Source organism: Lytechinus variegatus, chromosome 3 (genome assembly GCF_018143015.1).
Source record: "Lytechinus variegatus isolate NC3 chromosome 3, Lvar_3.0, whole genome shotgun sequence".
NCBI classification, from domain to species: Eukaryota; Metazoa; Echinodermata; class Echinoidea; order Temnopleuroida; family Toxopneustidae; genus Lytechinus; species Lytechinus variegatus.
In genome coordinates this window covers 28,411,154-28,429,571 of record NC_054742.1, presented here as the reverse complement: position 1 = coordinate 28,429,571, position 18,418 = coordinate 28,411,154, and the positions used below count along the sequence as shown (strand labels likewise).

General features: G+C 35.1%; 1 protein-coding gene across 1 annotated transcript in view; it reads left to right on the top strand.

The window, feature by feature from the left end:
• The window catches only part of LOC121410694 (homeobox protein Hox-A7-like), a 28,269-nt gene extending 10,087 nt beyond the window's left edge, over positions 1–18,182 (top strand). The window contains exons 2-3 of the mRNA XM_041602943.1: positions 4,221–5,001; positions 16,159–18,182. Of these exons, the coding sequence (XP_041458877.1) occupies positions 4,410–5,001; positions 16,159–16,490 (924 nt within the window). The 5' untranslated portion in view covers positions 4,221–4,409 and the 3' untranslated portion in view covers positions 16,491–18,182. The remainder of the gene's footprint in view (positions 1–4,220; positions 5,002–16,158) is intronic.
• The last annotated feature ends 236 nt before the right edge of the window (positions 18,183–18,418 follow it).

Here is an 18,418-nt window from a genome sequence, read left to right as displayed (position 1 = left end):
GTGTCACAAATTAATAAGCATATAAGATTATGCTATTACCCCTAATATAGCTTATACTCTGCTATCAAATGACGTCAATTTCATAATACATCTCCTTTCTGCCGAAAAGTCCCACCTTAATTGTCCCCAGGCGAGAATTTCTTAATATCATTATAATTAATCAGGATTAATTAAATGAAATGAAATAAGAAAAATGTTCAATTATTATTCTACTAACATGAAGCTTTAAAATGTAACTAAAACAAGTCTCTAGCCCTCTGTATACCAAAGTTATTCATGTTTGCAATAAGAAACGTGACTCTCCCATACACTTTTTGTATACCGCTTCCCCCTCCTCAACCACCCTCGCCATTTTTCTATCAGTTGCAGTGTCGCGAATTAAAGTGCTGTTGCGCTTATTTTTTTCAGACATGGTAGAGTATATATTTATTTTTAAAATGATACCAATTTTATGACAATATCTTTCCGCCCAAATGAGATATGTTATGTTAAACCATATAAAAGATGAAAAAGCGTTACAAAACCACCCTTTTGCCAGGCGAAATCAAGACACAGTCATGTCCACCCATGATCATTCTATCTATCTACACTCTAAAAAATGAAGTGCTAATTTAGCTCTTAAAGAGCGTGTATATAGTGACTGCACTTCGGAGTGCTGATTTGTCTAGTTCAAATTTGAACTAGACAAATCAGCACTCAGAAGTGCAGTCACTATACACGCTCTTCAAGAGCTAAATTAGCACTTCATTTTTTAGAATGTATCTATCTATCTATCTATCTATCCATATATCCATTTATCTGTATTTTTGTCTATCTATCATATCTCTCAATCTGTCTATAATATTGTTACCTCTCTGTATTTGGCTGTTTATCTTATTGCATGACCCTGTCTCCTTCAGCTACATGTTTTGTTCTTTATACATTTTAAAGTCTATTATGAATGATTTTCTTTATTATGCATACTTCACCAGTGTATGTCTGCACTATCAAGAGATCGGTCCAATTACCTTTACTAAAGCCTATATGCATCGACATCTTACATGATGATATGAAGTATTTTTTTTTCAAAACATATACATGTTCCACCGAGAGATGTAAACGATCTTTTTAATTGTAGTTTTTTTGAGTGAAATGCTGCCCTGGGTGAAAGGAACCCCAGGTCCATGATCTAGCCGATTAGTCTTTTGTGGCAGAATTGTCGCAATTTTTATCGAAACGACCAAATTTCTAGGCTATTATGTTGCTTAGAACACTGGGATAGTACCAACGAGTAGGACTGCAACTTTCAACATTTTCAATTGACTTCATTTTATCTTACAAAATAATATAAAAACAAATTTGAAAATCTCTCAAACTGGAAACTTGTTGTTTTTAAACACCACCTTGCTTAAAAGTGCAGATAGGGCCTACTTAATCAGTTGGCTACCAAACACGGCCACTACAGCACTACTCTCTTAGAAAGTATGGGATTTTTATTTTTTGTTGTTGGGATCAGATGATCTATACTCATTTGATTTCCTTAATATCTGGTCAATTATTACACCGTTCCCTTAAGGTCGGTCAGTTTGACTCCATTTCTTACAATGCGGATTTTTGCAACTCATTTTTCAGCCTAATTCTTTCCATGATGCTTGTGTCGAATTGGTTTTGGACATACAGGATAAAAAATGTTATGTCTAGATTGATACCTAACTTAAATAATAAAATTCTTGTAGATTAAAAATCGGCTGATTTAAATTATTTCCCCACCTGTCCGTTGACCCTTGATAATAAGCTAACTGTGATACCCAGATTATCAACCGATATCTGAGTTTCTTTTAAACAATTTTTCCTCAATATAATAAGCACAGCGTGAGAGGGGAAGGAACTACTAAGAGAAATGCACTAAAACAAAATAGGCAGCTAGGTAATTGTAAACAAAACAAAATTATATATGTTTACAGCATACCTTCCTCGTATACAAGATATCCAATAGGATGTTATCATATTTAGAATAGTATTTTAGTCCGAGCAATACTTTGTTCCGTTTCCTTGATCTTTTCACCATGTTGAGGTATGTATCCGGTCCCATATTGTTTCTCAACAGTAAACTCTGATATATTCTTCTAATTTTCATTATAAGTTTATAAACAAGTTGTTGCGTATGTATATTTAAAACAGTTTAGTCTACTGGTTTTTCATACGTGAATGTACTAACTACTCCAAGATTTTTGCTGACTATACGAATCTTTTAAGAACAGGGGTGTTACATTTCGGGCCTAACCGCGCGTAGATGTACACTCTTTAAAATGTTGGGAAACATACCGTCCATACAACAACTGGTTAAAACTTAATCAAATTCTGGGTAGTTTTAAATCAATAATGTGTGCTTTGGGTGAAAACTGCACAGTATTGGTTGAAAACTTACAAGAGTTTGATAAGTTTTTTAATCGATTGTTGTGTTGACGATATGTTGCCAAACATTTCAAGAGTGTAGGGTACGTAGTAAAGGTGTGAGGAATAAGGTAGGATCCTTTAACCACTCAAAATTTTCAAAGGATCTTTTTTATTATAGATTTTCCTTAATTTTCACCCATAATATACACCATATCGTTCGATTTCGCTCGAAAATATTCAAAACTACCTTTGAAAAAAAGAGTCGTGATATAGCGGACTCTCGCCCTGTAACCAGACGGTCGTGTGTTCGATTCCCTCTGCGGCCTGGAGTCCCTTTGCAAGGCGTCAATTCACACTTTGCCACTCTCCATCCAGGTGTTAAATGGGCACCCGGTAGGATGCGAAAACCTATGTAGTATTCTTAGCAATCGACCCTAGAACTATTGTTGGAATCCTCCCAACGGAGTGGAGAAAGTGCATACATTGTGTGTATGCATTCCAGGATCCGATGATCGGGATGTATAATAAATAAAATATGCACAGCGCTATAGAAGCACAAATTATTAAGGGTTGTATGAAATTCGTGTACCGCTTACTTTTCGCTTCGCTCGCTCACTTGTAATCACGATAATTTTACGTATTATTGCTCCCTCCCCTAAAAAACTGTTCTGTCATTGGGTCTTTTTAGTAGGCCCTATCTCATTCCAAATATTTTAACCCTACAACCTTCTCGCCAAACTAACCTTTGCATCGATCTGCAAAAAAGAAGAAGAAAGAGATGACAATGCATTCAGTCATTTTCTGAGTTGTTCAAACGAACAGTGCTATGTTTATTTTGATCATTTAAACACAGTTATTAATCAGCTCGTTCGCTGAGCTTTTAATCATTATGCACAATTGGTAATTATTTTCTGAGTTTAAAACCAAGGGGAAAATAGTGGTCGTATTTAAAACATTAATGCAGTATAAATAATGTTATATTAGCCGTTATCCTATTAATTTCCATTTAATTGGTTGTAACGTTCATTGATAATTTTCTATTTCTTTCCCTTAATTTTTTTGAAATTAACCAAGGAGTCTGATATAGTGAGTTATCGTTATGGATAGTAACATTAACAACAATGAATTATTGATTTCTTATTTTCAATGTAGACTTATTTAAAACTTAACAAATGAGCAATATGTAAAATTTACCCATCTGGCATAATAATGGTTGTATAGATTGAAAATGCGATTTTTTTAATTAATTCAACTATATTTTTAAAATTTTATTTTGTATTGTGTTATTTCATTTACATATCATGGACCCGTTTGATAAAGGAATTGCAAATGTTGTAACTTTGCCATTATGGCAACTACCATGGTAACAGGGCTCAGCAGCCAATCAAAATCAACGTTACCTTGGTAGTTGCCATAATGGCAAAGTAACAATAGTCATGATAGTTGCAAGTCCTTTATGACACGGGCCTCATATCTTGGAATGCTCAGTATCCTGTCCTACTAAAGATGTAGAATGTGTGAAGAAAATGAATACAGTTTGAGGAAAGATTACTTTTTTATATTTTCATCAAGTAATAAATGACTTATTTGCTCTGGTGAAGCTAGAGGTGTATATTTCAATTCCAATTCTCATAGAAAATGAATCAACATACTTATAATTCAACATGAGAGGGTTAAGAATATGGGAAAATTCAATCATGTTTATCTTTTTGTGTTATATTTCAATATCTCATATCCTATTTTCCGGTAATCATGAGTCTTAATGGAATCCTATGAGTGGTCTGAACTATGGATTTATAATTTACCATTGTTTGTTAACAATTGCATAATTAATCACTTCACAGGTTGTGTGTGGTTCATCACGGCTTGTGATTGGTCGGTTGACTGTATGACATCTCGCCCAAGGTGTCTTTGACGAGGACGACTGGCTGGATAGAGAGTTGCAGGAGATAGTGGTAGTAAATCCAGCCGACTCTGCCCGACCAGGAAGCCCATAAAACTCCGTCTAACGAGCTCACAAATCAATCGTTTAAATGAGCTCAATGTTTTTGAACTCACTTTTCAGCAAATATCAACCGGGTGAAGCGTGGTTTCCGAGTGGTTTTGATCCCGCGGTGAGCGCTGCCAACAGGAACTGCAAAACGGGACCAGGGGAGCCCGCCGTAGCGGCGGGTGCCTCTTCTGTAGGGTGGAGAGGGATGCATGCGGGTACTGCTGCTGGACATTATCCCTCTTTTGATTTTACAAACTCCAATTATTACACGTCTGTCAATAACACCCCTTTCAGTACATCATATGGGTACCAGGCATGCGGTTTTGCCTCTACTTGCCCCCAAGTACAAGTACAGAATGGGGGCTATACGGAACAATATACCTCTTACCCCCATCATAACGGGTATGCCACGCCCAATATCACGGCTTACCCAACTACATGGAGCCCCTCCCAAAAAGACACTGGGTTTGTTAGTCCCGTGAGTGGGGCCTTTATCGGGTCGGGACAGGACATCACCATTCAGGGGCACCACGAAGGAAAAACGCTCGACAACCACATCGATTCCAAAGCCGATGATGGAGAAAGTGAACCTGTCTATAAAGGTCCTGTGTATAACTGGATGAAAATACCAGGTGAGTAAAATATAATCGTGATGTTTATTATCTTGTTTTTACGGTTTTTTATTTACCTTGATGTGCATGTTTTATTAATATCATTATTATTATTGTCATCATCATCATTATTATCAACATCGTCATCATCATCATCATCATCATTATGGTGTGTGTGTTTTGTTTTTGTCTTTTGCTCTTTATCGTCATCAACATCAGCGATTGCTTCTCTATAAAGCAAACTGACCATGTTTACATCCGGTTTGAAGTAAGTAAAACACCCCAAAATAAAAACAAACACGAATGAGACCTTATATTAACCTATCCGGTTATTTCATTATCATGCTTTCTATTATTCGAGAACGAAATATAATTAGTGAATTACCAGCAACATTTACATTTTTTCGTTGTTGCAATTTCCTGAAATTGGTATACTTATTGCTATCGGAATAATAATGATTAAATTCAGTTATCGAGATATCTCACATTTTATTCTCTACAGAGTACAATTTCTAAAATAATAAGTCTGTTATCACGATAACAGGAATTCTGAATTATTGCAGTAATAATTTCGCATAACAATAGATAGCCTGTAAGAACGTCAAAATACCTATTACTACATTTAGATATTAATAAGAATCAAGAAGCAAGAAATAGAAAGGGAAAAATTAAACGACAAGAGAGAGAGAGAGAGAGCGGGGGGGGGGGTCTGAGAAAGAGAAAGAAATAGATAGCCAAAGATAAGATGTGAACTGAGAAAAAAAAAGGATGAGAATGAATAACATGCATTGCCATTGTGTGTATTAACTCAACTATTACTTTAGCTAAATTTCGGGATTTTTTTAGATTATTCGTACTATGCAAATATGAAATGAAATACTATTGTCATCATATTCGTAATTAGTACCTAATATTTTGATCAATCGTTTTTATTACTGTGGTGGTATACGGTTATAAACTTCCGTAAATGGATAAGCCTCTGTGGATACGTAACACATGCTCGCGATGATTTCTTATTTAAAACACTTACCTTGCTTTAAGTACATGGAATTGAATATAAAAATACGCCAAAATGTCATAGCGTCATTATGAAGTGATCAATAAAATATTTTTGACACTGTATAGCATGTAACTTAATGGCAGACATCGGCGCTCTTTTTTGTTCTATTAGAATTCATGGTATTATAGGTTAATGTAATGGGTGTCAACCTGATAGTAAAACTATGAATTTGATTTTAGAGTTGCCTCTAGAAATGGATTAGACATTGCGACAGTTTCGGTTTATGAGATATGTTATTAATAGTTCTAAACAGGAATGAATTTAAAAAAGCAGTAATATTCGTTGCAGAAGTTGTAGTGGTTGTCAACATAGTTGCAGTAGATGTAGTAAGATTTGTAGTAGTAGTAGCAGCAGTAGTAGTAGTGGTAGTAGTAGTAGTAATGGTGGTGGTGGTGGTGGTAGTAGTAGTGGTAGTGGTAGTAGTAGTAATGGTGGTAGTAGTAGTGGTAGTAGTAGTAGTAGTAGTAGTAGTAGTAGTAGTAGTAGTAGTAGTAGTAGTAGTAGTAGTGGTGGTAGTAGTATGAGCTGTACTATAATAGTAATAGTAGTAGTACACATATCAGTTTGTTGTACTATAGTAGTATAGTAGTAGTAGTAGTATTAGTAGTAGTAGTAGTAGTAGTAGTAGTAGACGAGGTAGTAGTAGTAGTAGTAGTAGTAGTAGTAGTAGTGGTAGTAGTGGTAGTAGTAATACAGTAGCAGCAGCAGCAAAGGTAGTAGTAGAAGTAGCAGCAAAAGCAGCAGCAGCATAGGAATTAGTAGTAGTAGTAAGTAGTAGTAGTAGTGGTAGTAGTATGAGCTGTACTATAATAGTAATAGTAGTAGTACACATATCAATTTGTTGTACTATAGTAGTATAGTAGTAGTAGTAGTAGTAGTAGTAGTAGTAGTAGTAGTAGTAGTAGTAGTAGTAGTAGTAGTAGTAGTAGTGGTAGTAGTGGTAGTAGTAATATAGTAGCAGCAGCAGCAAAGGTAGTAGTAGAAGTAGCAGCAGCAGCCTAGGAAGTAGTAGTAGTAGTAGTAGTAGTAGTAGTAGTAGTAGTAGTAGTAGTAGTAGTGGTAGTAGTAGTAGTAGTAGTAGTAGTATTAGTAGTAGTAGTAGTAGTAGAAGTGGTAGTAGTGGAATTGGTAGTAATGGTAGTAGTAGTAGTAGTAGTAGTAGTAGTAGTAGTAGTGGTAGTAGTAGTAAAAAAATTGTATTTGATTTGATTTTATATTACTTTGTATTATGTTTTGAATAGAAATGAAATAAAAGAATTGAATTTATATTCGAAGTCCCTTTTTTGGGAAAATGTTTGAAATGATTTGATTTGAATTTGATACTGTAATCAACTTAAGAGCTTATCTCTCATCAAATTGCCCCAAAATGAGATATTTCATGTAATGAAATATTGGAAGAAAGATACCGAGTGAGTGAAATCATCGTATTATATTATTTGCACATCGTACATTCAAAAAATGATTGTGAATTATGCAAATATTTAAGTTTATCTGATTAGGTAGTTTTCCCCAATTTTTTTTTGTTTATTCATAGATTTTATTTTATTTTATTCATATAAACGTGAATGTGCACGCCCTAAACAATTATAATGTTGCTATTTGATACAGAATAAAAGTATGTCTCATTGGACATATATGAAGACATTTTAATTTATATGTTTCAATAATAATATATCTTTAAAAATGGCCACTTTACTTAGGTAATTACATAAATATTTGATTGTTAGATGATAGACAATATTTGTCAGCTTAGTAAATGAGTCAGTGCGGGGAAGTTGACATTCTTTTCAATGTTAATACCCTTCTTCTTAAAAAAAATTCCGTTAAATGAAGACAAAACTGTTAACATCAGTAAGCGAAGTTTAGTCGAAGCTGATTTCTTTAAAATTGCCAGGCTGAAATCGACAATTTATTTTTTTAAGAATTATACGTGTTGTACTAGTAAAACTTAAAAATTAGACCTTTAATATAAAAAAATCAAGTTTCAAATGATTAAATTTCAAACATCTGGTGTGACAACATGTAAGTCTGATGTTATCAGAACATATACCTCTTTCTCAAAAGATTATTTTACAATAAACAGCTGCTTGCGATAAATATTGTAGAAAGGGTATCAGCTGCGTCGCTTGGTCAGATCAGAAACGGAAGGGGAGATGACAGTCACAAAGTGGGTAGAATGAACACCATCCTACAACACAATGGAAAGTTACTCGTAAAAAGTGAATTGAGCCTTATATTGAATATGGTGAATTGCCAATTCGTCTATTGCTAACTAGTCCACTGATCACATGGTCTACCTTCATTTAGCATGCATGCCATTCCGTCCTCCATCAACATTTCGTCTAACAACCATTTGGTCCAGTCATCACTTCGTCACCAGTTCTTCTATGACCATTTCGTCTCATAATCAGTCGTTCTAATTCCTACTTTATTTTCATTCATTTCGCCCAATTAACACTTAATTTATTTTACAAAATGGTAGGCCTATATGGACTAGGTGGTTATTGGACCGATCGGTTATTAGACGAGATGGTGAGTGGACGAAATGGCATTTAGACTATACGGATAGTGGACTGATGTTAGGCCAATTATAGTAGACGATTTGTCAATTGGACGAATTGGCATTAGACCAATTGAAAATGAACCTTGAATTTCACGATATCGTCGAAATTAGACTGGCAACTAGGGGAATAACACAAGGTCGGCCTTTTGTTTAATGTACAAGTTTGATATTTCATGAATATAGAACTTTGAAATTCCTAACACGGAATTATCACGACCCCCAACCGCAGTTTTAATTACTAACAAAGTGAATAGTTTCTTTAACTTTATTGAAGTTTAATATATCTTACTACTAAAAACGTACTACCAAGTAGCGTTGTATGGATTTTAATGCCACGCATAGAAGCCGATTAAAAAAAACACATAGTAATCTCTATGATTTTTTATTATTTTGATGATTTTACTGAAAAAACATCTTTCTCCAGTTATTTTCTTAAAAAGACATTTCGCCTATTTTATTATTACGTGACATTATAAGGATTCCAACATGGCATTCTACAAAGTATACAGTTCTGCGTCTTGATTACCATTCCGAGATCAGTGTCGGAGTAATGAAATATTTAATTGAATTGAATCCTAGTTTGTCTGGTGGATGAGTTAGGGATTCGTTATGTAATAGCTACGTCTGCATATCAAGTTAACGTATATTAATATTTAGATTGAATCTTGTGACGACTGACGAGTCTATTTTGATGATGACACGTCAAATATAATTAATTTGCTGTACAGCATATTTTGATCCGTTTAAAGCAATTTATAGAGTGTCGAATTATGTAGCCTTATATGGTCTGTGTGTTAATATTAAAATGTGTCCTCTGATCACTCGAAATTTCGTTGAATTCTATACATTTGAGAACACCAAGAGAACGAAAATGGGCATTGTGCGTTCAAAAGGGTGTGATCATAACTCTGAATTTTTACATTGATAAGACTTTGACTCAAGTATCAGCAATAGACTAGAACTTTTTGTGAGAGCTTTGAGCTATTCAGCATGTTCAGGTCCAAACCGTCCAATAGACAGAGGGAAACAAAGAGGACAGTAGTTTTACAAATTTCCCTTCTCAAATCAAAGTTGTCAAAGGACTGATTCAATGATCAATGGATGAATGCACTTTCAAGCTTTATTTCAAAGTGTAGGGGTGCGGGGTGGATTGGTAATCATCGATGACATTGGCAACAGCCAATTAGGCTAATTACTAATAGTAAAGAAAAAATGTAATGAAGCAAAGTAATTCATAATACTACACTGATGGGACATGGGGTCTTTGGTCTCGCGGGGTCGGCTGCGATCTTTTGAACTTCGATCATCTGGATATTCTATATTCATGATATTGGTGCATTAAAAAATTAAAATAAAATTTGCTAATTAATTTAGAATCTTATATAGGCCAACATAACTTGTATAAGCAATCATTCAGCAGGAGACAGTTAATAGATTTAATACAGTTTAAAAGAGAATGTTTTTCATTATGTAACATTTGTAACGCTAACTCTGATATTATTTAATTGTGATGACATTCAGGTTATTTTCATGTCAGAAAAATAATTCCTCTTTAACAACGTCAGTCTGGATTGGCCATGGACAATCGTCCTCAGTGGTAAGCATTCGACCGGTTTGCATTTCGGTCCCATGGGAGTTATCCGGTATTGCAAAATACGCCGCATATGATTTCGGAACATGTGCTGTAATATCGGTTTCTCCAAGGAAACCAGATATAGCACATGATATAACACTCATGTGATGTTACAATATCAAAATCGATTTTATTAAAGGGAAATAGAAGATAAATTGTATTTTACGTTGCGGTGCATCTTCAAAATGATACACACCTTAGATCATGTATATAGAAAGGTTAAGTGAGATGGGAAATGAAATGCGTTATTCTTGTGGTTTTGGTTAAGGAAAATATGAAGAACTCATCAGAGCTGCAGAGTAAAGATGATAAAAAATTAAAAATAGTGCAAATTATCAAAATATGAGTGATAATGTGAAGGCAATTTTTTTTCTAAAAGTGATATATGGCAGATAAGTGTCATGTTATTCAAGGGAATTAATGATACTTTTAGAACTTGAGGAAAGGAGAGATTACAATTGTTATTGTTTTGTATTGGGGAATGGCAAGTTGATCATCGTCTTTTCTTTAGAAAGGATGGCGATCTTGTAGTTTGTTAACATTTCATTTTTCAAAGCCCTGTGTGCACAACTCTACTTTACATCTTTTAAACATGGATAGAGTCGCAAGCAGGTGTCCTCTTTTTAATGCATTACTCACTGATGAAATATTTCACACGCGGGGAGAATCAGTTGACACGGTCTTTGCTTTATGCGTTGATGATCTGTAACTCCTCTCTTGGACGTGACGGATGCTGATCTGCTAATTGGCGGGTTGTTCGCCGGGAAGGCCCCACCACGTCGACATGTCTGTGCCTCGATTGGTATGACTGAACATGACAAACATCGAGAGATATTGAGAAGATGCAGGGCTTATTTTAAAATTGGAATGCAGTTTGTGTAGCTCACTTCTTCAACGTGTTGATTTGTGTAAAGGGTATGCTTCAGTCGAGAGTAAGTAACCCAGTGAATATGGTTTCATATTCATTTTTCTTAAGAGGCAAAAATGAAACCGAACTTAATAACGGGTCAATGGAATGAATACATACAATAATATGAAGATAAACTCGCTGAAGGTAACTATAGTTAACCTTTGAAAACAAAATTATTCAGATGAAGTTAAAAAAAATCAGAATAAATAATCTATATAATCCGATACCGTCATTATACTTAAAAAGCAATAATGACCCTGTACCATAATAACATGGCATTTAGATAAAGACATTTTTGATATAAAGAAAACAATCCCTGAATGTACTTAACCTTTGAAAACAATATTACTTTGATGAAGTGATTGAAAATCATTGAATTCAGTATAAACAGTGCATCACATTCATATTGCACATTAACAAATTGAATTTATGTTGGATATTATTCCAGAGACTGTAGCCATTTTATGAACACTCCAAAGCGACGTTCTGAAAGATTTGAATACGCGGTTACCCCCAGATTTCACGTAAAAAAGCTAATGTACAGAAAGGACCAGTCTCTGATCAATTGGCTTTATGACAGTAATGGTGATGAAGCATCAATCCAAAAACAATTTTAGCAATTGGCCTTGAATTAGATCAACAAATATATTTTCGTTACAGTGTCATTTGCTTGGATCAGTGGCAGTACCAAAACTCTTGAACTGTACATGTATAGTCTGACAACAAGCTCACCACCGATGCCTCCATAATGGATCATTCTAATATATGATAAGCAATTGTCTAATATCAGCTGCTTGAAAAAACGGGTTTTTCAATATTTTGTCGAAATTTTGTATCACTTTTGTATAGTTTAATGAACACACATTTCTTCACCTTGATATATGAACAGCCTTGGAATAGAACTTCGTGATGTTTCATTAATTTAATTCAACAAGATTTTAAAACGTTTTAGCTTCTTTTTTTATTCAATATATAGCCGTCATTTACCTAATCAAAATATGATACTGGATTGCGTTATTCTAAGAAAGAACACAATGCAATTATTATGCAGAAATATTATTCTCTGTATAGTTTGATAATTTTGATTGTAAGCATCGGAGGCACTGTTTCGAAACTTTAACTTGAGAATTATGATTAAAAATAACAAAGATCTCGGTACTGCTCTGCCTGACAAAAATGCACATAGGTGCTCTATCCTCCCTGGTATATTCACATAGATCATAGTCTCTCAGCAGGCTAAACAGACTAAATTAGAATGGGATTATATTTCTCGAGGTATGCCTGAAATAATTCAAATCTCAAATTAACGTTACGTATAAGATCAGTATGACAATGTCCGCACGATTATTGCAATCATTGAATAAATATGCTAGCATACCATAATACAATCAAGTGTCATATAGTATTAGGAAGGAAACCATGTCATATGAATTTTGTTTTGTGGTCTATGAAAATCAAATAAATAATTTTGTTTTAAAGTTGTGACGTCACAATTGGCAGCAGCTGCACATTTATGTCGTAAATGAATTTAAAGAATCGTTTATGAAATACTGAGTATAAAATCACGTGTCTGATGATAATAAATGCACACTGTTGGATCTTTCGGTGGTCTTTTTTTTTTGGGGGGGGTAGAAGATGGCAGTTTATGGGATTTATATCTATGCGGGATGGGCTCATCTGACGTCACTATCTAATCTTTAACAAGTCATTATACACTAACTTGTGTGGATTTTCCCCAATTTTTATTTTAATCTGAACTAACTTTACGTCAGAATGAACTTCGTCTTGTGCCAAGTATTCTCAACTGCCAGCTAATTATTAATGCAACGTATTCATTTCAATTCATCATCACTCATGCCCACTGGATGAATGACGTGAGCTCAAACTGCTTGAATGGTCATGGACATTTTGGCTATGTTCTTGTTTGTGATATCAGTGGCCTATAGACCTATAATGCTAGATATTAATGATTACAGTAGAAGTAATGGGAACATTATACTAAGGTAATCTAATCTAATATGACTGGTTGGTCGAAGTGTTGTTCCCTGCAGGCAGAATAGCAAGGGTATTTGTCCTGAGAATAGTATTTCGGTTCCCAACTAATACCACAAAACATGCAGAATGGTCACTTTACGATTGGGACTTTTTTATTCGATCAAAGTGGTTACCCTGGGTAAATGCAAGTTATTATTATAGCTAACAATCTTGATGCAATGTGCAGTTATCTTTTCATATCTGACGGGGGAAGATTCATTTATGTATATCTTCTCTTTTTATATATGAAAATAAGAATTTTGAAATATTACAGAAGCGGTCTACCAACGATGTTGATGGTATCATGTAAGTCGGCTTATCTGTTCTCGTTCAAACCAGTCAACATTCAAGTTTTTGAAATCATTCTAAGTTTTGTTATAAACATTTCCATGCCAGTGATGATGCACGAATCATGCCTGACGACAGTTGTCCTTGCTCCTATCACACACAGTTCATCCCTTGACCCTTGACCTCTGGTGGACAAGAGACTCGGGTTCAACATCGAAGAGGAGGAGAAGGAGGATCATGAAAAGCGGGTTTATGACTCGAATCGTCAACGGCCTAATTACTCCATGTTTGAGCGATTGATGGGTATTACTTACAAACGGATTTATGACATTCTCCGAATGCGGTGGAACGAATATGGCAGAAGTTTATCGAGATTTCAATTTTCGAACGACATTGGCAATATGATGATAATCGTCTTCAATTTTGATGTTCCCAATTTTGATGAAATGGTTTTGGCCCATGCACTCTAAAAAAACGGTTTACCCTATATTGGGTAAAATTGGAACGTGCATGTTTGTTGGGTAAAAAGATACCAAATATTTGGTAAAATATTACGCAATGTTGCGTTCAAATAGCCCAATATGGGATAAAAAAATACCCAGCAAGCATGCATGTTCCCTTTCTACCCAATATTGGGTAAAATTTCACTCACTGGTTTTAGAATGTATATAATGCATTCAACATGTTCAACATTTATATCTACCTTGTTAATTAAAGCAGCTAAAACCCATAGTACATACAGTGCACAGTTGTGCAAAACAGCCAGATCAAATAGAACATTTCGAAACACTCTATTGGCATATGCCAAGTTTAAAACATAGTGTACGAGTGAAATTCGAATTCCCTAAAACAAATGCAATAACTCAGATGGAGCAAAGTTGTCAGACCCTCCCGGACATTCTTCCTTTCCCCTATGCTTCACCTTTAGATTTCCATTTTTTCACTACTCGTCATATAGGGAGAGCCACTCCTGCCCCCCCCCCCCCCGTGGTGCTGCTCGTGTGTATATTCTCAATTTCGATAAAAAAAATAACCTTGTCATACATGTATTATGTATAGGTTGAAGCTAGAAAATGACGAATTGAATAATATATATTTCTAATCATTATAAGTTCACATCTACCGTTGATGACAGTGATGTAGTGTTCATTCTTTATTTGAAATAAATAGGCCGATGTTCTCTCCTAATACCGGCTCAAACTTAGCTGTCATTTTTTTTGGACGTGGTAAATGACCTGCGGTTAGTTTTGACACACGAAGCGTTCAAGGCAGTGATTCGTTATTATAAACAGAACCGTGTGCAAAGTTGTCCCCTCGCAATGTGGTCTTTAGTGTGATGTTCAGATGGATCAAGTAGGCGGGTGTAGAACTTTACGTAAACTTATAAACTTCACAAAAAATGAATTAAGAATGGTATCATCATATTCTATGCGTTGCAAATAGAGGATGACATTTAACAATTTAGTATTGACAATCACTGGCCTACAGACGGGGGTTGCTTTGGGGCTCTGTCCTCCAAAGTAATTAAACTGTTCTACCATCAGCGGAACCTGCATAGCATAATAAAGATTACATGACGAAAAAACCAGCACCTGACAAGAGGAAGGAAAAAGAAATAAAAAGAGGTGAAATGTGATAGTATTTGTTGAATATTATGTCCAAATCTAGGTCAGATATTAATTTCAAAAGCTGAAAACTCTCCCTCTCTCACGGGTTTTTAGGAAATTTTCGACATGCGCTATGTTGTGCCCTCTTGAAAATATGGTGCTCATTTCGCCACTGCTGAAAATACTGTATAGGAAAATAACACTTAACAATATATTATGGTGTTCTAATATACATGTAATATTATACCAGGTCGATTTGATGGACATCTGACAGGGAAAAACAATAATTGCATTACCTTATTGTCATGAGGTAAGGAGCTAAATCCATGCGCGCGACGGTGGAAAACGATGTGAAAGGTATACAAATGGTGTAATGACAAACAAGGACTAAATCGATATCATCATACTTCCTTAACACTTCCGTTTCCGCTTCTTGTCACGGAAGACGATTGGTTAAATTTCCCACGACCTTTCACCCCCTATCATTGAAGCATAATTTATTTCGCATGAGGTCTTTCGTGGTCTTGATGTGCAAGATCAAGAAACACACCGTTATTATGTCATAGAGCAGATTGTGAAGGATCGCCCAAGAGTAGCGGTTGCTTCAGATCCGCCACAAAATTAATATTGATAACATTGCTTGTGTGAACTGAATCTATAAGACTTACAATCAATCTTAAATTTGCTATTGATTTACAATCGCAAGTAGGGGTAAGACGGAGGCCAATATTTTTTAAAAAACAAGTTATAAAAGGAAGGCGTCGTCGTTTCAGTACTGCTCCTAACATTCACTAGTACTGTTGGCCTTCTTTTTGCCATTTTTTTTTAGACCAAACGGGCTCCATTTTGGACTGATGACTTTAAAAAGAAGTCCTGAATCTATGCCTGCTATTCTTTCTCATGTCTGACCTTTCCTCGTATCTACTAGTGAAGAAAGTAAGGAAAGTGCAGTGCGATTGAAATGAATGAATTAATGAACAAAAACTAAATTGATTAGGCAATACATGCCAAACAAATATTCATCTTTGGCTTAAGTTATTATTCCTCACGAGCAAGTACATTTTCCTTCTATCTTTCCTTCAGGTACCCACATCATCGGGACAGACCGTAAGCGTGGTCGACAGACCTACACCCGTGCTCAGACCTTGGAGTTAGAGAAGGAGTTCCATTACAATCGTTACCTGACGCGAAAGCGACGCATCGAGATCGCCCAGGCCGTATGCCTGTCAGAGAGGCAGATCAAAATATGGTTCCAGAATCGACGGATGAAATGGAAGAAGGAACGAATACGGGACGGTGTCGGCGACGAGGAGGACGATGTGAAAGAAGGCGAGGGCGATGACGTCAATAGTTGTAGTATAAAAGAGGATGAGGACACTGAGATAGACTCCGATAAAGACCTGGGAAGTCATTAACACCATCGTCTTTGTCTTCATCACTATCAGATACTCTCTCTTCAAGTACTATTTGTATCATCCCATTTCACTTTGGTCATGTTCGTAATTATGCCAGCGTCGATCTGCAACTGGACAGTATCATGAAGAAATCGGAAGATTCTTCGATTCTGATGGGAAGATCAATACTTTTTATCACTTTGTCATGATTATGATTATATGTGTAATTAAGTATATGAAAATGTTTAGATCTTTTGCTGCACTTGCAATTTTTATTGCAAGATTACTTTACCATGTTACTACTTTCCTACATGTCACTTGCGTATACCGGAAGATATACCCCCACCATGCCCACACACTTTTCCGAGGGTGTATGATCCATACAAGACCCCCCCCCCCCCTCATTTTCAAGAAATGATTTTTAATCAACAAAAATATAGTTTAATAAATGCGAAATTAGCGATCATAACTTTCTAACATGACATTTTCACCTTTATGCTTGTTTTATATTTCTGTTTTGACTCGAATCAACTTCCTGTTGCATGGGATGTACTTATTCTTTTACTTAACGGAGAGTGTAGTGATCTATCTGCATGTTCACGTTGTTCTGTCATCGCCCTAAGATGTAGTAAAATGTGAATTGTAGCTAAATTCAATGAAAATGTTTATTGTGTAAAACTATACATATCACACATTGCCTAAGCCATTCAAAATGTAACCCTCCCCTCCCTCTTTCACACAATTAGAATGACGAAGTTATATTCGTGTATTCCTGACACCGCATTTTATTTCAACGTTTGAAGAATATTTTCTTTAGAAAATGCTTTGAAAATAATGTTTTTTCGGGGGAAGTCATTTTTTCAACTTGTCGAATTTTAATTGAAAGTGAATTTACCAACAATATAAACATAATTGTATAATATAAATCCAGCTAACGTAAAAGCAAAATAGTGTTTTTATGTTTCACCATGTTCTACATCGCTTCTTCGTCGTTAGTTTCAAGTCCAAGTCCACGTCAACAACATACAGATTTGGAATAATTTGACATCATCGAACAAAGAATACCTTTATTTAGTCTTTAAAAACTTGTTATATTATGCACATACTGCTGTGTACGTAAACATTGGTAAATTACATGAATTAGGGAGCCCTCAGTGTCATACATTTCACTTCTTATTTCGTATGCCATTAATTGTAATATAAAATATATAATTTTTATTCGTACGATAATAAGCTCTTTAAGGATAAACTATTATGCTCCATGGAAAATCTAGCCAATTGAGTTTTACATTCATTATGGGAAAACAATTGTTTATGTTTTATATAACAACATTCAAAAGATTGCATATCGCCCATGGTGTACATGACATTGTTTTGTATATGAACGAGAATTGAAAATGACTTTTCTTTTAAACATCCGATGTGAAGAAATTGTCAGAATTAAGTTTAGTTCTTTGTTATTGTATTCAACTCATTTTGTATTTATTTGTTTTATTTTATGGGGTTGGATTTTACCTTTAACTGCATTAGTCTGCCGATAAACAAATCGCCATCTGTAAATAACATGAAATGTGATTCGACTGATAGAATTATATAGTTGCACCACTTTTCCTCTTCAAAGTATTGTATGTAAGACATACAAAGAGACATGTTAACATCAATAGTGTATGGTACTTGTGTTGTAAATAAATATGGGATAGACGTTGTTTTGAATATCTCTCTTTTTCAAAGTTTTCTTTGAGAATCAAATATATTGATTTCGTAAATTTTGAAGATGTGATGGTTAGATGGACAAATGAATGGGATTGACTTTGTATTTTGGTCCATTTAAAAAAAAATGAGTTGTATTTGTTCACGGACTGTATAGATCGATTATTTGATTTTATCTTCGATCTCTTAATCGAAGGCTGTGATTGATTTGGTTGGTTGTTTGGTTGGTTGGTTGGTTG